At 33.4% G+C, this 24,043-nt stretch overlaps 2 protein-coding genes across 5 annotated transcripts in view; both read right to left on the bottom strand.

Annotated features, from left to right (window-relative positions):
• The window catches only part of LOC124450439 (receptor-type tyrosine-protein phosphatase delta-like), a 47,771-nt gene extending 38,758 nt beyond the window's left edge, over positions 1–9,013 (bottom strand). The window contains exons 1-3 of one of the 2 annotated variants that reach the window (XM_047001109.1): positions 8,877–9,013; positions 1,113–1,535; positions 606–911 (exon numbers count right to left, since the gene is read on the bottom strand). In XM_047001109.1, the coding sequence (XP_046857065.1) occupies positions 606–911; positions 1,113–1,535; positions 8,877–8,946 (799 nt within the window). In that variant the 5' untranslated portion in view covers positions 8,947–9,013. The remainder of the gene's footprint in view (positions 1–605; positions 912–1,112; positions 1,536–8,876) is intronic. The other variant, XM_047001108.1, reaches the window with a different exon arrangement.
• Positions 1–21,007, bottom strand: part of LOC124450443 — a 28,427-nt gene extending 7,420 nt beyond the window's left edge. The window contains exons 1-12 of one of the 3 annotated variants that reach the window (XM_047001120.1): positions 20,784–21,007; positions 18,290–18,712; positions 17,788–18,093; positions 16,660–16,956; positions 15,663–15,967; positions 15,419–15,557; positions 14,104–14,418; positions 12,983–13,273; positions 12,704–12,779; positions 12,038–12,332; positions 11,862–11,946; positions 11,069–11,581 (exon numbers count right to left, since the gene is read on the bottom strand). In XM_047001120.1, the coding sequence (XP_046857076.1) occupies positions 11,262–11,581; positions 11,862–11,946; positions 12,038–12,332; positions 12,704–12,779; positions 12,983–13,273; positions 14,104–14,418; positions 15,419–15,557; positions 15,663–15,967; positions 16,660–16,956; positions 17,788–18,093; positions 18,290–18,712; positions 20,784–20,853 (2,922 nt within the window). In that variant the 5' untranslated portion in view covers positions 20,854–21,007 and the 3' untranslated portion in view covers positions 11,069–11,261. Of the gene's footprint in view, positions 1–11,068; positions 11,582–11,861; positions 11,947–12,037; positions 12,333–12,703; positions 12,780–12,982; positions 13,274–14,103; positions 14,419–15,418; positions 15,558–15,662; positions 15,968–16,659; positions 16,957–17,787; positions 18,094–18,289; positions 18,713–20,783 lie in introns of those variants that run through there. The other 2 variants (XM_047001118.1, XM_047001119.1) reach the window with 2 other exon arrangements.
• Between the last annotated feature and the right edge of the window lie 3,036 nt (positions 21,008–24,043).

Genomic DNA, 24,043 nt, shown 5'->3' with positions numbered 1-24,043 from the left:
TTAGTTCTACTGCATAGCGTCTTACACAAATCTAGATAAACGTGTCCTATTATTAATAATCATACAATGAAAACATGAACAACTTTATCTTATAGGCGAAAATTGCGTTTTGCGCCGTCACATAATGATACAATTGTATATATAAGTATACAAACATTTTCTTGTATGGATTCATGACGACATAAATGCAAATCAAATTGTAAATTCAATTGCTTAGTAAACCTAAAATGGCATAATTATTTTTAAAAAAGAAATACAAAGACACTTCAAGAAGAGATAACTGCATGAATCAACATTTTATCATTTGATGACTCATGGCGAGGACATATAAAAATTAATGAAAATTTCCATTGCAAGAACTCTAATATTTAATAGAAGAATGACCTAACACTTAAAATTGTCCTGAGTATCGTATTATGTTTCAAGCTTAAATAATACATTACTCCTTGTAAATACACCAAACAGAAATTCCCAAAGTTTCTTTTTTTATGTGTGATGATATAAACAATATTAACCATGAAATTAATGCTATATTAAGGTCAATTTTTTTCCAAAACACGTGAATCGCGAGCCAAATAAAATCTGCCCATATATAATATACTTACAGTTACAAATTTCTCTGTGTGGCGTACTTGTGTCGTTACATTGATATTCAAAGTAAAGATACTTGTCCAAACCAGGGCAAATACTTGAAGAGAAATGATAATCATCAACAGATACATCACATTTTCTTTCCCCATCACAGTAATTTTTAAGGTCACATGTTACATCGACACTACAACTGTAATCATAACTTAAACCACAAGAGCTTCCGTTTCTCAATCCACGATATTCTGCAACTTTTATCACCATATATTGATTATTCGAGCAACTAGCGTCCGCTATCTTTTGTCCAGCACATGTCACTGCACCTATAGTAAAAAACATGAAAATCCAGTCAGTACGCGCTTGTCTGTAAAATCCTGTAAATGCAAATTTGAATCTGATGAAGATAAAGTTCCAGATGACGGTGACCTAGCATGTCGACGCCATCCGTAAATAGATTAGGATTGGTGGTGGTTTTCAATAAGAGTTTAATTTTTTGCATTCATTGGATAAAAATTCTTACTTACCAAAATGAAATCGCTGATCTTCTTCATTATTACAGTTAGCTATTCCCATGTAGACATGACGTTTAATATATCCTGGAGGTACTGCACATTTATCAAAGTCGGAAGTAAATATTCCACCTTGAAAAGTTTGGGTTAAAGCGTTGGCGTCATTGCATGCAGCAGCAATGTCACCTTTCTTTTCGTATATCAAAAACAAATCTTGTAAGATTCTGTCTCCCACAAGGCAACCTCTTCTATTCGGTTTTAATATGGAGCCAGATTGATGAAATTTAAACTGAGTTGTTGAGTCAAAACAGTTCTTAGTTAGGTTCAGATAATAAGTAAGGTGAATTGGGTTGATACTAGGATATCTTGAATACTCTACCCCAGTATCATAAATACACTTTCCTGATTGAACATGTTTAATAAAAAATCCATTTGTTTCTGAAAAAATGACATTTAACATGTTAAAAATTGTTGGAAACTTGATATTTGACAAAATATCGAAAATAATAGTTCTTTAAAATTAGTTATTGATACTGAACACATTTAATACGACTCAGTGAAATGTTTATGAGTTCATAATTGATCAAAAGTGTTCATATAATGCTAGGGGTGGAATTAATTCTCAATTATTCTTTTGATAAATGTGACTTGTTGAAGCAACGTATATTCCTTTTGGTTTGAAAAACAAAGTTTTTGTAAGTCAGTTACATTAGATAAACAATTAAAGCAGCCTTGTAGTGAATTTGTTTTTTGTTTTATTGTGGATCGCGTGCATTTCACGTGATTGACACTTTTGGGAATGTTACAAAGGGGTGGGGTTGTTATTAACATTTGATTCGTAAATAAAACTTACGAAAAATCGTGCAACGTGTATGACATTGCGCCCAACGTGGGGCGGCTTTAACGAAATAAAGTCGCCCATAATTCGTTTCTTACGAAAATGTCGACTGAAGAGAAGGAAAAACTGGAAAGGCTTCGTGCTATAAGAAGAGGACAACGTGGAATGTGTACAAAACTCGAGAAAGAGTCAGTTGAATTGATATCACAGCCACCACATGATAACAATACGACGACATTTCATTTTAAGCCAAACATGCCGAGGCTTCCTGGAGCTTCTGAAATATGATGGCAAGGTTACGGAGTGGAGTTCGTTTTGTGATCTGTATGATTCTGCGATTCACAGTAATCCCAACATTTCGAAGGTAAACAAATTTAACTATCTGTAATCGCTTCTCGAGGGAAACGAAGTGAGGGCCATTAAGGGTCTGACATTAACTAATGCCAATTACGACTCTGCTGTAAAAATCTTGAACGATCGCTTCGGGAAAACCCAGCAAACCATAGCAGCTCATATGCATGAAATTTTAGACATTGAAGCTTGTGCCAACGGTAGAACTAGCCAAGTAAGATACATATACGCTAAAGTAAGCGTTCATGTACGAGGATTATCGAGTCTGAGCAAATATGGTAGTATGCTTATCCCGATTGTCATGACAAAATTACAGAGTGACATTCGTCTACAAATTGCCTGAAAATCATCGGGAGACGTTTGGAAAATTGATGAGTTGTTGGATACAATAAAAACTGAGATCGAGGCACGGGAGATAAGTGAAGGAGTGCAATCAAGTCCACAGCCACAGCATGGCAAAAATTCAGGAGTTCAGCACCAAGCACCCAGAATACCTACGGTGAACGCTTTTTTGACTCAAGATATTTCAGTTAAACATATCTATAAATGGCGGGAATGCTTCCATTTCGATACCTGTTCGCGTGCTTTTGGACAGTGGTAGTCAGCGCACTTACGTTACGAATTCATTAAAAAAACGGCTTGGACTAGTTCATATCAGAAGAGAAGTTGTTAACTTTAATACCTTTGGCAACCAACATTTTACAAAACAAAAATGCGACTTGGCTCATTTGTCCCTGAAAGGAAAGAATGGAATTAGAATCATAACAGCTTTTTGCTTCATAAACATTTGCTTTCCATTAAATACGACAGTTGATCTCGATTATTATCCTCATCTGATGGAGTTGCAGCTTTCCGATACCAATATCCTCTCTGGACGACAGACAGACAGCAACATCGACATTCTAATTGGAGCAGATAATTATTTCGATATCCCGACAGGCGAGATTATAAGAAGTGAATGTGGTCCTGTTGCGATTAATAGTGAATTATGGCTGGCTGGATTATCACTGGGCAGACGAATGATAGTGAAACTAACTCAAAATTGTCAAACGTTAATTTAATCCTCGAAGGTTACTGTTTTTCAAAAGAAGTTCCGTTTGACAAGAGAGAACCCAAATTAAATGAATGCTTGAAACGGTTTTGGGAGATCGAATCAATTGGAATGAAAGAATCCAGCGAATCACAGGATCAGGAGTTTCGGAAGAATATACAATATCTGGAGGATGAAGGGAGATATGAAGTGAATTTACCTTGGAAGGGGGAATGTATTCCAAAATGAGACTGTTAGGGTATGTTTTTAAAACCAGTTGAAATCTCGTCTCGATAAAGATAAGCCCTTATTGCAAGAATACGATACAATTATCAAAGATCAAGTGAAAAGAGGAATTATTGACCCAGTTCCTGTTGCACATGAAACCGGTTATTTCCTACCCCATCATGGCGTACTTCGAGAAGATAACGAAACTACAAAACTTCGCGTGGTTTTCGATGGTTCGGCAAGAGCTACTGAAGAGGAGCTGTCACTCAATGACTGCCTCGAAAAGGGAACAAATTTGGTTCACGTTTATTTGACACTATGATAAACTTTCGAGACTTCTCCATTGGGCTTGTTTCCGATATCGAAAAGGCTTTTCATCAAATACAAATTGCTCACAAAGACAGAAAGATGCTGAAGTTTCTTTGGTTTGACGATATTGACAAAGTTCACTCGATGCTAAAGGAATACAAGTTCGGACGCCTACTATTTGGTCTAACCCCAAGTCCTGTAATATTATCTACTGTTATTCCTCATCACATTTCAAAATACAAGAATGTCGATCAAGAAATAGTCTCTTTATTAATCGAGTCATTATATGTTAACGATTTTGCTGGTGGAGCTCCTAATGAGAACGAAGCTCTATACATCCATCATAGATCTCGAAAATTAATGAGCGAGGGAGGATTCAAGCTTCGAAAATGGCATTCAAAGTCGCAACATGTCCGAATTGTTATGGCGAATGATGAAGATCGACCGTTTGTTAAGGTGGGAAATGAAAGGGGTCATCATATTTTAAACATATACCAAGTACGATGGTGGAAGACAAGTTACTTCCTGCAACTAAGAGGTCAATTTTAAGGCTATCTGCGAAGATATTCGATCCTATTTGCCTTCTTAAACCCTTTACTATCACTATGAAGATGTTGTTTCAAACCCTCTGCTCTTCTGGCAGTAATTGGGATGAAGATCTGTTTGGCAAGGTCTTATCAAGTTGGAATTCTCTCGTTCACAACTTAAGGGCTTTAAGTGACATACGAGTACCGCGTTGTTACTTCCATGGTGGATAAGATTCATCTCCAATTCATCAGATACATGGATTTTGCGATGCATCAGAATTTGCCTTTGCCGCAGTTGTATATCTACGAACGGAACATAAAAACGGTGAAATTGAAATGAGTTTAATAGCAGCCAAGACAAGAGTCGCTCCTATCAAACGACAGACCTTACCACAACCTGAATTGTTAGGCACAACTAAATTAGCAAGATAAGTCGATTCGATTGAGAAAGCGTTTACTTCAATAAAATATATCACTGATATTATCCGATGGAAGGATTCATTTACAACATTATGTTGGATTCGAAATCATAAACTGTGGAAGTCGTATGTACAGAACCGCGTAAACGAAATCAGAAAGTTAACTAGTAGTTATAAATGGAGACACTGCCTGGGGTAATAAACTCTTCCGACTTGCCTTCTCGTGGGTGTTCCGGAAGTGAACTATAAGATACTGATAACAAATTGCCCGAAGATCTTCAACTTACAAAATTGGATGAGGACCGTTGCTACACAGAGATAATACAAAATCCTCTTCTAATAACACATTCCTTCACGTTAACATCGCTTCCTGACCGTAATTACATCCACTTGGAGAAGATTATTGACCAAGACAGATATGGTACGAAGAACAAACTACTTCGTGTCACAGCACAAATTTTAAGGTTTATCAAGAAATGAAGAAAGCAACTATGCTCTGTTACGTCTGAGTTGAATGCTAATTAGCTACTCAAAGCTCAGAGATTATGGATCCGAAGAATTCAGTCAGCCGTGTTTTCTGACGAGTTACAATCAGAATCTTCGAGCCGGTCGTAAAAATTTACGAGTCAACAACTTGGTTTGTTTCTCGATGATGATCAGATTATTCCGTGTGAAGGTCAAATTAACCACTCTACATTACCTGATAGTGCAAAACAGCCGATCTTGATTAACTTTCGAGGCCGATTTTGAATAAATTTCCCTGTGTTTACTAACTGCAAAAGCAATTAGGTTGGAGAAATAGACAATAATAATGATATGAAATTAACATAACAGGATCAAAAACATGCAGACTGGTTAAAGGCTACTAGCAACATTCCACAATTTGTCATGCACGTTGCACGACATATGTGTAAGTTTTCTTTTCGAATCAAATGTTAATAACAACCCCATTCCTTAGTAACCATCCCAATAACAACTCCTTGTAACAATCCCTGTAACAACCCCACCCCTTTGTAACAATCATTTGTAACAACCCCTTTGTAACCTCCCTGTTACGTCTTTAGATTTTTTAACAAAAAATTCAACAATCATACATTATATGAAAACGGGTTTGTTCGATGCAAGTAAATATTGAAATCGAGTGAATTTTTTTCCACAAACGCCTGGCTGCGCCGACTTTATTTAAGATTTTTTCGTTTTTCTTTCGTAAGTTTTTTTAAAAGTTCGTGTGGATGTTTATTACAAAAAAAATAACATACGCAAAATAGAACAAAATCTACAAATTTATTTTCATATAGGTGAAGTTTTCAATTATTCAAAGAATTCCTTCTGCATTAAACAAAATGCTTAATGAATGAATAACAATCGTCATGCAAAAAAATCAGAAAAATTCACAGAACCGAAAAAAAGATATGGTCTGTACAAGTGTAAAAGAAAATGAAGAAAAGAGACATGGTTGCCATAACAACGCAAATAGTTATCCTATTCAAGCATCTTTAGACTTTACTGGCATTCTTGAATATTCCTGCGTAGTTCATATTTCCAAGATTGAGTGAGTTTGATAAAAATACTGTTGTAAGTGAAGGCTATCTGAAACACCCAAATCTCGGATAAAGTGTATGGAGCCTCCTTAAGATGTTCGTAACGTTACATTCTCATTTTTGTCAAAATCATTTTTTTAGGCTACTTCCGTATATTTGACAACGAATAAATCCAAAAGCAGATTATGTTATATTAATTAAATATTTTAGTTATCGGGCTTCTGTGTTAATGAGAAATGAAGGATAATATAAAAAATGAAGTCGAAATAAGACTATACAAATAAAAAATGTCGTCAGTAATTAAGTAAGTTAATATTGCTAAAATGTAACGACAAATTACAATAGATAACATGATATAGCTGAGCAAAGATAATTTCACGGCTTGGGCATTTAACAATTCCTACTTTTTGTCACTAAAACGGACCATAAAATAACTGCGATTATTAGCAAGTAATAAAACTGACTGATTTGTGTCAACATTCAATAATTCTTATAATTTGGTACGCATTTGTAGGAGTTTTTGGATTTTTCTCACCAAACTTGACTTTTTCTTTAAATGATAAATACGTTTTCTGAAATATTCATATTTTTTGGCACCTTACGACTCAATGATTAAATATACGCACTTCATACAAAACAGCAATTACAGGTATGTGATGTTTTATACTTAATTAGCATCTACAAATTATTATAACCATCAAGTGAAATAGGCTTAAATATGTTCTAAATATTTTTATAAAGTCAAGTAAAAGACAAGATGAGAATCTTTACTTCTACATCATTGGTAAAAAATAGGTACGCAGAGCGTACATATGGGTAGCCCCCACAAAAATGAAATAGATCAAGACATCAATGGATCAAGAGCGTAGTTCACTATATACAATAAACATAAGAGTTCATATAATGTCTGAGATCGCAAAAATCTCAGTTGAGCTTACTCTGTAATCAGGGGCGCACAAATTAAAAAATTGAGACGTGTTCCAAGTTCTAAGACTTGGAACCAACATTTTTGAGCCTATATTTCATGGGAAAAGGCCAAAATCTGAACGGAACCGATATTTTTGACCTCTTTTAGTTATTGGACCAACTTTTCTCTTATTTCTACAAAAATATTGAGTGTCACTTTTCCCAAAACCCATATGTAGAACGTTCATGCATATATTCATTGCACGCGACTTAGCTCATGTGCTTACATCGTAAAGTTGCAATAAATGTGACTTCAAACGAAATTCTTAATATATCGGTTAAAATTGTTACTGAAAACCATGCTTTTAATGTAAATAGTAAATCTTTAAAAGTTTGTTTTACAAAAATAATTTTCTTGTGCGTCTATGATATGTGTCTATGATATGTGATACATCGTTCCCCTCAACCGATAAATCAACAATCATGATTGTCACGATATGACATGTATTTATTTGCATTAATGCGACACTTGTTATGTTCGTTAATTTGCGACCAGAGAGACGAGCTCTTTTGTCTTTTTCATAGCATTATTAAAATACTCTTTACTAATTGCAAATAATGTTGAAGCTTTTAAAAAGCGAATTCTTAGAACATTTAAAGTGATAAGAGCAAACATTTACTGAACGGATTTAACTGTATTTCCTGCTCATAGTTTGACTCGGTTGGACATGTATTTTGAGTTAATGTTCATTGTAATTTTGGTATGTTCTAAATCCTCATAGAGAATGTCAGATACTATTTGTTATTATGTATCAAAATAAATAAAGAAGACATAGCTTTTTGTCGTTAATTTAACACAAAAACACATAGAACAGTGACCAGAGTGAACCAAGCAATTGATAAACAATGCGTCGCACTTTAAATAGATTTACTTCACGTGAAACTACAACTTTAAGATTATTTAGCGCATTTAAGACTCGTAATACACATTTATTTGCTTTCTCATTTACGTTTATTTCACCACGCATGCGCGCGTGGCTACCCATAAAATCCATGTTTTCTACTTCCGCATATTTGCTAATGAAGTTGCCAAAGCAATTTAGCACCATTAATCAGCATTTGAGGAAATAAACAAAATATTCTATTTCAGACACGCTTCAAGCTGAAATTAAGTCGATAAAAATTGAAGATGACGAATAAAATTTGATGAGTTAAGTCAAAACATTTGCAAAAAGGAGAATTATCGGCTTCCTCGAATGCCTGGTTAATCTTTTGCTAATAAAATCATATGACAACTAGTCTTTATACAACTTCAAGTATCAAATTAAAATATACATTAACGCTATTACAGCTTTATTGTTACAATTCTTCCTGCCATCGCGAGAAAATCAACACAAACTAAAGGCCACTTTTATAATATTTTTGTTTATACAACATGTCGTTTAACTTTAAAAATAAGTGAGAACTTAAAAAACAGGCATTTTTTCAAATGGCACACAAGACTGGAAAACTACTGTCGACAAATTTTGATAACATATAAGATAACGCAACAACTGGTTACATAAAACAGCTGAGCAATAATAAATTGTGTGTAGCGACGACATAAACATTTGACTTTCAAATAACCTACCTTTTAAAGAAAGGAGCAAAACAACTCCGACAAATAGCGTGTACAAAAACTGACTGATTTTTGTCATCATCCACTCGCTTAACAACGTAGAATTCGAACTAGAGTTATCATATTATAGCTATTGCTAAGATAGACGTTTGTCAAATAACACGGAAGTAAACAGATTGGACATTTCAAACACTTTCAAAGCAAATCATTGATGCGAAAAATTGAATTATGTTTATGTAAAACAGAATAGCTGAAAACTGTGCAATTTGATGCTATATATGGATATTATCGATAGCTATAAAAGAAATTTTTTTAATACTAACTTTGGGAAAGAACGTGTTCTTTTAATCATTTTATTTCCATAGTTCTACCCACTAATCCCTGTTGAACGTATGGAAAAGAACCTTTAATCTAATGGCAATTGTTCGCCATTTGTTTAAATGTTAACCAATTAAGATTATGTAGAGAATAACTGTATTTCAAAGCCTTCCCAAATGCATAATACCCGCTTTTGTAATTTTGCTATATTTTATAGCACAAACCTTTGAACACTTGTTGTATAAAGATTTTAGTACTACCCATTCTTGTTGTATAAAGATTTTGGTTATTTCACTTAAAAGCAATAAATGCATTTGTTATATTTACATGATAATTTTGCAAATAAATTTGCAGAGTAAAAACTCGGTTGTTTTTCCTGTAGCCCTTCCAAATAGAGAAGAGTGAGTCGGTTTGACAAACCAATTTTTCTTCGACCATGTTCTTCCAATAATACTTCTTTCATGAGACATATACTTCAAGATATGCAGTGTACATACATTGCAAACTCAAGCCTTCAAAGGGCCTGTTTATATGTAGCCGAGTTACCCGGCTGAGCGAGTTACTCGCCGAGCCGGGTAACTCGGCCCTTATATAAAATGAATGCATTTCCCGGTGAATCGTTTATATGACACATCCGAGTAACTCGCCTTGCTGGGAACTCGGTTTGTGTAAGCGGTTTATAAATACTTGCCTTTATGGACAAAGTTAATGCCGTAGTTTGTATTCTAAAAACTTCACAAATATGATGATATCTCATGTCTGTTACACTGCAATTTTCTGTTTCTGCTATGCTTTAGCGTATCTGTTTAATTTCTCTAACTTAAAATTTTTCTGATAATCTATCTGTCTTTATGTCTTGTGCTTGTATTTCAATTAAAAAACGGTTTAAAAGTGGAAAAATTGCAACAAAACACGTATACTTTCTCTTCGTCCTATATATTAGCTACTTGAAAGTAGCTAAAATATATTTCGGATAATTGTTGTGATGTGTATTTAGCTTGTGAACTCTAAAATTATAAATGTTATGATAAAAGTTTTATTGGAGCTCTTTGTGTATTATTCTTTCAAACATTAAGGAATACTTAACGAGACAGCTATATTTATTTTGCTATTATAAGCCACCTACTTACCTAGTCCCGGTCTATCGCACGACCTAAATTATTAGCGGGAGCAATGTAAAACGAAAACCATTCATCCTCAGACAAGATTATTTGTTAGAAATTTTTTATATCTTTTGCCACTTAAAGAGTTGCAGCTATCCCTCTGCCTTAACAGAAACTTTCATGAGATGAGTAATACTCAAAAACCCACTTCACATTAAACATTATCGAAAAATGAATGGAAATTCTTTAAATCATCTCACTTTCGCCCGAATTCTAAAAGCCTGCATTAGTAACACTCACGCTAACTTAATTCAACCTCTCGCTTTTTCTAATCAACGCAAAGTTATTTCTCAATCAATGGCAAGATTTTTGCTGAAATATTTCAAATCAAGCAATCAGTCTAATTAATACGCCGAAGTGATTTTGAAACCACACTCAGTGAAGATGAGAGTGAGAACGCTTATAAAATACAGGCGTATGTCTACTTCATCAAAAGGTCGCTGAGGGTAAATATAAAATAAAACATAAATTGTAAAATATTATTAAGATTTGAATCATATATAGGTTGCAAGATGAATACTAAAAACTGGAGTAGAAAATAATTTTGAAATTATGCAGAAATCATAAAACATGCTTGCGATAGTTTTCAGTTTCAAGTACTCTAATTATCAGACAATTTAATTGATCTGAATGAAAAGTAAACAAAGAGCTGCATTGCAAAAAAGTAAGTCCCACATTCGAATAAGTGATTTCAGGAGCTTAGCAAACAATGTAGACAATAAGTAGTCTAGATATCAACATAAATTTATTTCAAATGAAATCCATTAGTTTTTAGCCTGTTTAAATTTGTACTACCCTAGTAATGAGTTGAAATGTTCTAAATAAAAACACATACAATGGTTACAGAAATCAAAATATCAACGAAAATTTCAGAAAATTACTCTAAAGAAATATTGATAAATACAAATAACATACATTACATAATACTTTCGTTCTTCCTAACTTCATTTAAATGACAGTATACATGGTCGTCTTCATTTCTTCCAGTGCTTTTCAGCGACATGTATGAGGATTGGTCGCCGTCAACATGTTCATAATTATTGTCATGGATATCAGAACCATCATAAACATTTGTTGGTCGCTTTTTATTATCATGATTTTCATCTTTATTTGATATATTTTTACGACGATAACACAACAGATAAATGTTAACGGTCATTGACAATAGTAAACAAATAGCCAGGGCAATGACAATTGGTAACAACTTTCCGTCTTCTTTGTTGGACTTTAACGAATCTAAACAAGCATCAAAGACTATTGTTTTTCTTAAAGTTTCTGACGATAGGTTTTTAAAATAATGAATGAAAATTATGAAATCATCAACGGAAACCTAACGCAAGTACAAGTAATTTACAATTGTCCCTTTAAAATCAGACAATTTATGTTTACAATTTAATGTCTTCATTGATTAAAGTTATATCAGAAACGTAAAGATTGTTTTTTACTCTGAATGAGTGCTTTACGAAGATCCCACAACCATCAACGTCATTTTTAATAAAAACATAGTTAGCCCTACTTGAAGTTGAACGTAGTGTTGTATGTGCAGATCTTGAAGGACCAGTCTTTGCTGCGTAACTCCAATCAGTTGAATAATAAAGACCCTAAAATTGATTAAATAGATACAATTATGAAAAAGATAAACTTTACTATGCTTTTGAAAATAATTGAAAAAGGCTAGATTTCAGAATGTACCTGTTCATTTATCACGAATCGGAGAAAAATTCGATATGTAGAATTAGCTTTTAAAGGACCATTATAATATACTCCATCTGTAGACCGTCGTGTTCGTGTTCCTGCAATACTTGTGTTTGAGCCATCACCAAGTGTAAACATGAACACACCGTCATATTTGGGAGCAAACACAGCAGCTATGTAAGGTTTTGGTTGTACAAATTCAGATGAATACGTTACTAAATCATGGTTGCCATACTTAAAAGGGGGCGAAGAATTTTTTTCGTTTCCTTTCATAGCGATTACAAAGAAATACCTGAAAACAGGAGCAATTAAATTTTCGCCGGATAAAGTTGGCTGAAACAGACATAAAAGATTAATTTACAACAAAGCGTATAAGAAATAAACATTCGAAAGTGCTTAATTACACCATCACCTAATGTTCGCACATACATAGCTCTAAATGCAAACACTCTATATTGTCAAACACGGAGTGGCACAGACTTGGTTATGAAAATGATGTAAAAATGCATTATATAAACAAGTTTGGACGAACCAAACTAGTCTGACGATAAACGCTGACAGAAAGTTTTTTATAATTTCCTATAATATATACAATTTTATTCTAAGAATTGTTCGTAAACTCAATACAAACAGTCAAAGAAGAACTTCCATGCAACTACTTACGCATATCTTTGTTTAGGAGTCTTCAAAGAAAATGTCAATGTTGTTTTCGTCGCGCATAAGGGTGCTTCCAGTGGTACTACAGTAATACAATTATGTTTATCAATTCACGCACACTTTATAATAAATTACAGGGACTGAGAAAGATCAATAATTGGGGTTCATATTCAAATTTCAAATAAATTTAATACGGTATATCGTGCATAAATATAACCCACCCTCAATTATCGTGCTTGAAATGTAAATAGAACATGGAAAAAGAAGGCTTTTAAAAAAACGTACATCCATTTGTTATTGCCATTTTACTCTCACTGTAATTTCCAGGACCAATTTTTGTACTGGCCAAAACACGAATGTAGTATTTTGTCATTGGTTTTAAACTGTCTATTTTCAAACTTTGCTCTTTTGTAGTATAATTGATTAAACATTTTAAATTCTCTAAGTCTGTGATACAAACAGTGTAGTCGACTATTTCTCCGTTTCTTTTGTTTATATCAGGTGGCTCCCACATGACTACAAACGATAAGCTTCTGATCATAGAAATTGATATATTTGATGGAGGACTTTCGGGAACTGAAAACAAAAAAAAACATGCACTATATGGCTTTTTACAAAGCTGTGAGTCAATAAATCATAGCATCCATGATCTTCAACTCAAGAAACATATCTGATTTCATTAAAACTATGACAAATTTAAACTGATAGAAACTAATTTTTTTAAGAATCATGTAGACGTAACTTTGTCGGAAACAGTAAAATATCATAATATTGTAGTACGAGTAATGTAAAGTAAGCTTTGTTACAGTCAGATAAAGAGAAAATCAGGTAGGGCCTGTGAAAAAGTGTTATGTTTAAGTATAATTTTCAAGACTATCGTAGCGGATGGTGATGTATTATATTCCTTAAAAATACGAGACTTTCTTGTGACTTTATTCCCATTACATACCAGGATGAAAGTAATTCGCAAAAAATTTAAAAAGAAAAAAGAATTGAAGTCCACATTACATAGTATAATTTTTCCCACCAGAAAATTCTGAACATGATTCTCCAGAGACCGTAAATCAAAAATACAGAAATAACATGCCCATAGCAATATGCTGCGCAACGAGGATTTTGAAAATGATTTAAACATAGTTTAGTGTAGCGTATGTGATAAATACAACTTCGCTCACATGAGATGATAAATGGGTCTGTATTTTTATTCATTGTTCGTGCAAAGGCCTCTCTGTTGTTTACCCATTGAAGACTGTAAAAACGGACACATTTTGACGATACAAATACAGAACACAATAAATTATTTGTTCTTAATTTGTTTTAAAATTGCCACTCCTCCATGCAATTTTTTGCATGAATCAGGTTTAGGCAATAGAAAGCAAAAATGTAGAAGATCAAAATAATCTTACCATCTTCATTTGTGTGAAAAGAAGCATTTGCTGCATCTCCAAAACCTTCCGAGTTTCCAGCGTATACATCAACTGTGTACATCTTGTTAGGAATAAGATTATTTAACCTGTAAGGTCTACTAACATTGGCCTGCTCAATAAAGTTAAAAATGACCATTGTTTGTTTCCACAAAATAAACTTAAAATTGGTGAGAGGATTTTTTAGACCTGTGCTGGGGCTCACTGCAACGTTTTGTGGGTCTACCCAGGATATTGTAACATATCTTGAAGCGGTAGAATTGACACGAAGGTTGATTGGGCTGTTTGGAAGCAATTCTACAAAAAAGAAGATAAAATAGATCGATAACTAAAAGACCATGATCCAGTATCAAGCGTAAGTATCATTGTGCAGCATTCTCAGTATCAAATGAACAATAATTCGTAAATAACACGCGTAATTCGGTCGTAATCCAATCCAAAATGAAGGAGTCAGAAGCAGAACAATTGTTCAAATTTTGGGGGAGTGGGAGTCATAAAAAAATGTCATGCTATAATTTGTAGAAAACGATAAAATTTAAATGATCTTAATATGGTAAAACATGCATATATGAGTATTGCTGCAGCACTAGAAGCGGACCGCTAGTTAACAAGTTTGACAAGTTTGAAATTGTATAGTTATCAGGAAAATGATTACAGAAAACTTTAAAAAGTATTCCTAAAAGTGATAAAAAACTATTAGAAAATCGGAATTATGAAAAAAAAAATGAAATAATAGATCGCAATAAAAAATGCTGATAAAACATGATAAAACTAATAATGTCTACATTCCATCTTATGTAATCAAAGACTGTCAAACGTTTTAAAAGAAACGTTTTCAAAGTAAATTTGTTTAATTGACTTTCATTGAGATCTCTTTTGCAACGCTTATAAACGATCTATATGTCAATGAACATATATTTCTGTATGAACTTATATTGTCGTTTATTCCAACTGCCAACTAAAAATGTCTATGCATGATTAGTTTATTGAAAATCATTGAATTGTGTTTTATCCGAAATATCAATGTTTTGAAACATTAAGAGTAAACGAAAAGTATTGTGTTTATTTACTGTAGGAAATTGTGTGATTCAGTGATTAGTCACTGAAATGTGTTCAGTAACCAAACTAGGATGTAAGCTGCAAAAACGTAAACATAACAAACGAAACAAAACTTTATATCCGAAAACAGGCTTAAGAAAATTAACTTAATGTTTCGCCTTGCTTCAAAAAATAAACTCGTGTTCATTTGTTTCATAATGATTCACAAAAACCATATAATTCCCAGACTCATATTTACCTCCACCACAAACTTCTGTTCGTAAGCATGGTCGACCATGGTATTTTATCGGAATAAGCCGTAAAGCTTTCGTTCTAATACCTCCTGTGATGCTTGATATAGCAGCGTCATTGTAAGCGTTTTTGTTGCCTTTGAAAAGCTAAAGAAAAACCAAAGATATTCAGGGTTGTACTGCCATTTTAAAATTGGGTCATAGCTACATGTGAGAATTTTGCTTTTTCAAAGACAATTTTACACATAATACCTTTTGTGAATTCGTGTGAAAAACTGATTCCCAGTTTGTCAAATCAAATGTTGTGTTCACGTAATAGCTGGCTATCCAACTTGGGCTTGTATTGTCTCCAAAGATCGCAATTGTGTTTATGGCATAAAGTTTTCCAAAGTTCAGTTGTAGATAATGATTGCCATTTGCAGCAGGAGCACACCAAGAACTGCCACTGGATATTCTTGCATTTGCAGCACTATGACCTTCTGTTAAAGCCGAGGCAGTAAATGAGGAGTCTGGAAAACGACGCGTGTTGTTTAATAAAGGCCTGTCACAAATATGACCTAAAGAGAAATGAACACATAGTACTGGAAAGCACTCACAATTATAGCATAATGATAATCGAGGTAAGCAGGAGTGGTTTACTCGGCTGGATAAGTGAGCTAAAGCCTATAGACCTGGATTTTCAGACCAAGGCCTTAGGTATCTGGACATAATTAGTGTACAGATTTTGCTATTCCGGACAAGCTTAATTAATGAGCTTAATTTAGACCATTTAAGCTATTGAAAACCATACGAGCATTTTAATAATGAGAAAAATGGCGTTCGTACTGTTTAAATACGCGATACTAAGAACCCATGAAATAGTGGGTATTCCTAATTACCTAGACAGTGTTAATAGTTTTTCGAATTTCGTTTCAAAATTTTTCTCATTGATTACAAAATGGGTTAAAAACACAAGCCAGGAAATGCAAAAGCAAAGGAGTGTAAGGAAAGCGAGCATCATTAACAAACTGAACTTATTGCGTGGAATAGATATCACTTAAAAGTTCACAACTTAGTCTTAGACTACTCGCCCCGTAACTAGTAACCCGACAGTGATTAGAGCAAGTCATGATGTTAGAGATGAGTATTTTTAAAGATAAAGGTAACATGTTTTTATTGAAAATTCTTTAGCCCCACACTTTTTTTAACATCATACATATGTGTCCTAAAATATCTCAAGATTTTAAACAGAATGAATGAGTATGCTTACATGTTAGGTACGAGTATTGCGAACAAGCATTATTTTGAGTGATAGCACATTGAGATAAATCATTCACTTGAGCATCACATTTGACATTTCCAGGTATAAACGATCGATGCATCGAAGACGATAACGACCTTGAGCCTTCCAAAGATGCTGCGGTAGGATATCCGAAGTGCTCACAAACAACTGTCTTTTCTTTGTGTAAAAGACCATTGTTGCAGATGGTGAAGTTTCTATACATGGTAAAAACATCCACGAGACCTTCGTTGGGAAGATTTGACTGAGACAGACTTACATCCTGAACTACACAAATTAAAACAATCATTTTCATATCAATTAAAGATGGCGTATTTCTCGAAGGGAAATCCGTGGTGTTTTTTAAACATAAGTTTACAAATACTGCTGACAAATAAAATATATGTACATGAAGTTTAAGTTTCGGGATAACGCAGCAGTCGACAATACCCTAAGAGAACTAAGAGTCTGAGAACATTAAACCTTAATTTTTTTCCGAATATGTAGGGACTTGAGCGGCCATGCACGACTTCTAAGATTTTTGGTCTACAATGTTTTATAGAATTACATTTCAATTAGGTAAGCCTCGTTTTGATGTTACTTTTTTGTGAACAATGAGCCATGTAGTGTTGAACTCTACTTTTGGGTTGCAAACTCTGATAATAAAAAAGTGCATCCAAATGATCAGGTGAACGCTGTGTTATGCTTCTTCACATAAATATACCGTTGTATGTATATGTGCTCGAGAATTCAGTAGTATGAATTTTTAAAATATGTAAAATTAGATGAATAAGTAAATGTCTTTGTTTGGCAAACACAGATTAGTACAAATACTTTCAAAAATCAAATCACTGCGAGAGGAGATGTTTGCATGAGAAAAATGTAAATTGCCAAGATAAAATTAAACTTAAATTGGACTATAAACAAATAATCAAATTCAATAAACAAATTACTCTTGAAGAAGATACCCGACAAAAATGAAAAATGTTTCAAAATTTTCTAAATTGATGGTATACGCAGTGTAAAAATATTTACCATACGATGAAAAATTCAGGTCAAAACTTGTCCAAAGGCTGATAAATTACAAAGCGAAATTTATTCTGCCTATATATTACTTACGATTGCAAATTTTTCTGTATGGCATACTTGTGTCGTTACATTGATATTCAAAGTAAAGATATTTCTCCAAACCAGGACAAATATTCGAAGAAAAATGATTATCATCAACAGTTATATTACATTCTCTTCTACCATCACAGTAATTTTTAAGGTCACATGTCACATCAACATGACAACTGTAATCATAATTTGAGCCACAAGAGCTTCCTTTACTCAATCCACGATATTCAGCCACTTTTATAACCATATATTGATTTTTAGAACAACTAGCATTCGCTATCTTTTGTTTAGCACATGCCACCGAACCTATGGTAAAAAAAATACAATCGGTACGCGCGTATCTGTAAAATCCTGTTAACGTAAATTTGAATCTGATGAAGATAAAGTTTCAGATGACGGTGACCTAGCATGTAGATGCCAGCACAATATAGCTAAGGATTTATGGAGGTTTTTAATAAGATTTTAAATTTGTGCATTCATTAGATTAAAAAAATTTTCTTACCAAAATGAAATCGCTGATCTTCTTCATCATTACATTGAGCTATTCCCATGTAGACATGACGTTTAATATATCCAGGAGGTACTGCACATTTATTAAAGTCGGCAGTGAATATTCCACCTTGAAAAGTTTGGGTTAAGGCGTTTGCTTCATTGCATGGTGCAGCAATGTCACCTTTCTTTTCGTATATCAAAAGCAAATCTTGTAAGACTCTTTCTCCATTAAGACAACCTTCTCTATTCAGTTTTAATATGGAGCCAGATTGGTGAAATTTAAACTGAGCTGTCGAGTCAAAACAGTTCTTTGTAAGGTTCAGATAATAAGTAAGGTGAATTGGGATGTTTCTAGGATATCTTGAATACTCTGCCCCAGTATCATAGATACACTTTCCTGATTGAACATGTTTAATAAAAAATCCATTTGCTTCTGAAAAAATGACATTGATACATATTAAAAATTGTTCGAAACTTGATATTTGACAAAATCCGGAAAAGAAAACAAAACTTGATCAAAATTATATTAGGATACTGAAAACTATCAACACGACAGGGAATAGGCTTCCCTGTCGTTTTGATAGTGTTCAGTATCCTAATATAATGCCAAAATACCCGTTTCTTTTATGAGTTTTTGATCAACAGGAAGTTCATCCGCAGCAGCATAAATAATTGAGTATTCTCCGATTTTCATTTCAGTCATAGGAAGTGAGCCAATGTTATAAAAACAAAAACAAGGTATGAAATTCAAAAAGAAACTGTGTTTTGAACTCTTTGCTTCATAAATATTTGCTCTCCATTAACAACGACAATTGATCTAAATCATTATCCTTATTTGATGGAGTTGCAGCTTTCTGATACCAATATCCTCTCTGGACGACAGACGGACAGCAACATCGACATTCTAGTTGGAGCAGATTATTATTTCGATATCATGAGAGACGAGATTATAAGAAGTGAAGGTAGTCCTGTTGCGATTAATAGTGAATTTGGCTGGATTATCACTGGACAGAAGAATGATGGAGAAACTAATTCGAAATTTTAAACGTTAATTTAATCATCGAAGATTACTATTTTTCAAAAGAAGTTCCGTTTGACAAGAGAGAACCCAAATTGCATGAATGCTTGAAACGGTTTTGGGATAACGGTTGAGATAACTTCCGGTAAATAAAATGCATACAAACTCTTATACAGGTCCTTGACTATAATGAAAGCGCGCCATTTTTCCGGTAATGACACTTGCCATATATTAAATGTTAAATATTACTGTTAAAGTATTTGACACAGTTGCCTAATTTTTTATACCAACTCCATCCATATTCAGTTTTAAGTTGTCCTGTTTGATTAGAGTAATGTCATTTCACTTAGACAATGATTTTCTGAGGTTTTGACGTTACTCTCGAGTTCCGAATACCTTGGTTGCAACGTTCTAGTCCTTTTTTGTCATACAGTGCTCTGGGTGCAATTTATGCTCTAGGTGCAATTTAACGGAAAACTTTATTTAAAACACTATTTTTTGACGTCTCGAAGAGTTTTGAGTTTTAATCATAAATCAATTGAAAATGTTCTTCATAAGGATTATAAAATCTAGGTGCTTGTGAGCAACATTGTTTTCTCTGTGTATACAGTAGAGTTTGCATGTTTATCTCTCCTTATTCGACCATTGTAGCTATTGTGGACAGTGATTGAAGACACACTATGGACAAACGTAACACTTAAATACAGGTGATGATTGTTGTTTTTAAACATTGTATAATCATTAAGTAACTATCAAGTTGAACATGCTTCAATAAGTTCCGTGCAAGTATTTTTCAATTGAAAAATAATTAAGGAACAGACAAAAACCTGCATTATCTATCATCATTTGCAAAATCCGGCCTTGCACTTCCTCATATTTGCTAATGAATTTGCCAAAACCAAACACATGCATTAATCAGCATGGAAAACAACAAAATGTTTTATTGCCTGCACGTTTCAACATTATATTAAGTTATTTTCAGTTAAAAGAAGTAAATGGACATCATGAAGAGAAAATAATAACTTAGTATTAAGTCAAAACATGCATGCAACAAGAAATTTTCATCTCAAATTTCTGGTTAGTCTTGTGTTTTTAAAATTAAATGACGCATTACATTAACAAAATATCAAACCATTGTATCAGGCGCTCTTAATAAACGACAAAAGCCGATTTATAAAATACATTCATGCCATAACAACTTTCTTCTTGCTACTCATTACTATTGGGATAAAGCCAACACAAACTGAAGGCAGTATTTCTAATATCTCTGTTCACACAACATGACAGGAAGAAATAACTGAGAAACGCAAGAAACAAAATTTTTAAAATGACACAAGTCTCGCAATCTACTAGCAACAAACTTTCTTTTAGTTAAAGATATAACAACTGAAACATACTCATTTAACTGGTGACATGAAATAGCTGAGCAAAGATTAATTGTGTAGCGACGGCGTACACATTAATATTTCACCTCCAAATAACGTACCTTTAACAGAAAAGACCAAAATAACTGTAATTATCAGCGAGTAAGAACACTGCCGGATTTCTGTCATCATTCAATTGTTGAGAAAACATAAAATTTAAACGGCAGTTATCATTTTATAGCTTTTGATAAGCTAGACGTTTGTCAAAGGAACACGGAAGTATAGGCATATAATTTCAAAGATGCCCTTCAATTTAATAGTAATTATCATATTGTAGCTCTTGCTAAGCTCGGCGTTTCTCAAATGAATGCGGAAATGAAACATACAACTAATTCAAAAGCTGACCATTGATGCAAAAAATTGATTTATTTAGTTCAAACAGCCTAGCTGCATAATGCATGATTGATAATACGCATGGATGTTATAAACAGAAATGAATAAACAGTTTTAAGTTGGAACTCATTAGTGAAAGAATCATTCTCTCGTTCATGTTACTTTGACCCCAGACACCACGTTTAACAAATAGAAAAGACATTTTAATGTAATGAAAATAATTCAGCATTTATTTTAGTGTGTACGAAGATTGTTTGTGGAGTGAAGATATTTCAAAACTTTCATACATGCTAAATACTTTTGAAGTAAAATATCAACTTTAAGTCAATCACCTTGATATTTTGCAGTGATTTGTAGCGAGACAATCGTTGTATACTGCATGGAGATGCCATATGTTGAAATTACAATTGAATTACTGGAAAATTTGATAACTAGAATTAGCTTTTCAACGACTATCATAATTTGCTCTATTGGTAAAACGTTGTGTTCATGTTCCCAAAATACTTGTATTCCAACCATCACCAAGTGTAAACATGAGCATACTGTGTTAAGCCGTATTACCACTTGCGAATATTTTTGTGCGAAGCTATAATTTTCGAATATAGGCATGCGCAGACATTCAAAGACGTCAAATATGCACAGCGATAAAATTCGCAAACTGTTCGCCACGACGAAACAAACATTGCTTCTGGAAACATATTCCTGGTCGTAAATACTAAGCACTCTTTTATGTACTGGTTTAGCCACTTTGTTTTAATATTTTTTTGTATTTAGTGGTTTTATTATTACTAGTGGAAATCATATGCCTATTAGCACAAAATTTGTCGCCTATAAAATTAGCGCTTCGTGCAAAAAAGCTTGCAAGTGGAAATCCAGCTCAGATTGTGAAAATACTCCCGAATGCTTTTGTTGTGCAAGTCACGACGGGGCCGCCTTGTTGGTGTTGGATGATTTTAACAAACGATTTTCCTTATTTAAATTTCAAATGTCATACAATATAGCAAGTAGTCTATTGTTTTTTTTTCTCCGCGAGGATTGGTTTCTCACCACCATTATTCAAGTTACTATTAAGATCTTTGATGCCATATTCAAAATGAGACAAAGGATTCTGTTTATTGACTTCCACAGCGTTTATCGTTTTGCCATAATAACTTTTTCGACAATCCTGAATATGTATTTTTATCTTTTGAGCTTGCTTTGCTGGGGTCTGTTAAATGTAGAGGCTTTGGAAGCTTTCAAAAGTTGTGAGTGTTCCATGTTCGCAATTTGATAATGCGAGAAACTTAGAATAGTAATGAAACTGTTTCATAGTAGTTATTTTTGTCAGTCTCTTCTTCCCTTTTCGGCATATATTACAAAAATTATCTAAAATGAATTACATACAAATGATTTGCATACAATGCTCAAATCATTTGAAATTTCCTGCTTCCTGGTGCCCATTCTTAATTTGAAAATTTAGTGAGCTTGCAAAAATTTAGCATGCATTATGTCATATATTTTCAAGCCAGAAGCTAAATTTGTGGGTGTCTTTCCTATGTGGAACATATTTTAAAAAAAATAGGTAAGAAGCCTTAGCCCAATTGCTGTTTCCCATCAGCCTATTCACGTCAAATCCATAGCCCAAAGGACTTAATTTTAGATCAAAATTAATCAATACAAACTCCAAAGTTAATGTACAAACTCAGTCACACTTTCAACTATCTTGTTACCTATAAAAAGTTACGAAATCTCATTTATACAATATAACTTCCACTAGTTTGGAATTTAAAGTTCGCTACACCATTAAATAATAGTCTCAAATGTACTTATTATAGGAAAGTCCACCAGGTTGTGCAATGTACATCTATTGAACACTCAAGCCGCCTTTTATTCCGGTTGTACTCGACCACCTAAACTTTTTAAAAGATATAAATGAGTTAAACACTCTCGTCGCGTGCTCCTTATGGACAACCTTACGGCTATTTTGTCACACGCTGTTTACGATCATACAATGCAACCCTAGCTTAACTTTTGACATGAACATTTAACAAAGAATACTGTATTGACTCGCACCATTCTCATTCTTTTTTTTTTTGTTGTTTGTAGGTGGATAAAGGTCCTTGCATGGAGAATAAATTACATTTATTCTTTCTTTCAAGTAAAAATTCTAAATACTTCACCAACATCTGGTTATTTTAACAGCATCATTACTGCACTTCTCTACTCCTTCAATGCTTGAACTCATATATTTTTCATTCTATTTTTTCGTTGTTTGTAGGTGGATAAAGGTCTTTGCAGGGAGAATAAATTACATTTATTCTTTCTTTCAAGTAAAAATTCTATAAACTTCACCAAACATCTGGTTATTTTAACAGCATCATTACTGCACTTCTCTACTCCTTCAATGCTTGAACTCATATATTTTTCATTCTATTTTTTCGTTGTTTGTAGGTGGATAAAGGTCTTTGCAGGGAGAATAAATTACATTTATTCTTTCTTTCAAGTAAAAATTCTATAAACTTCACCAAACATCTGGTTATTTTAACAGCATCATTACTGCACTTCTCTACTCCTTCAATGCTTGAACGCATATATTTTTCAATTGAAAAGAATGGTTTTCACTGCTTTTCAGCGAATCAGATTACAGTATTTACACTTGGGGATAATAACACGTTTTCACAATGAAAGTAGGGCTTTATTTCTGCAGTTCAATTACATATTTTTAAAGTACAATTACAGATAAACTGCACTTGTAATCTTAATGCAAGTAACTGGTATTTTTGACAGAAGGAGCAAAAGTTATCTAATCAGATGTGATGACAAAGGTTTGAAATAAAAATATTTAAGATTGTTGCGACCAAAATGATACAAACCTTATACGTAAATTAAACGTGAATAAGTCGTTACAAAAGTCAATAAATCCAACTCAGCGGGTTTTCTTCAACAACATTCAGTACCACGTCAAGTTGATCATAAACGAGTTTCTACAATGTCAAAGCAATTTTTCTAC

Source organism: Xenia sp. Carnegie-2017, unplaced genomic scaffold (genome assembly GCF_021976095.1).
Source record: "Xenia sp. Carnegie-2017 unplaced genomic scaffold, XeniaSp_v1 HiC_scaffold_24, whole genome shotgun sequence".
NCBI classification, from domain to species: domain Eukaryota; kingdom Metazoa; phylum Cnidaria; class Anthozoa; order Malacalcyonacea; family Xeniidae; genus Xenia; species Xenia sp. Carnegie-2017.
This window is presented reverse-complemented; position numbering and strand designations above follow the sequence as displayed.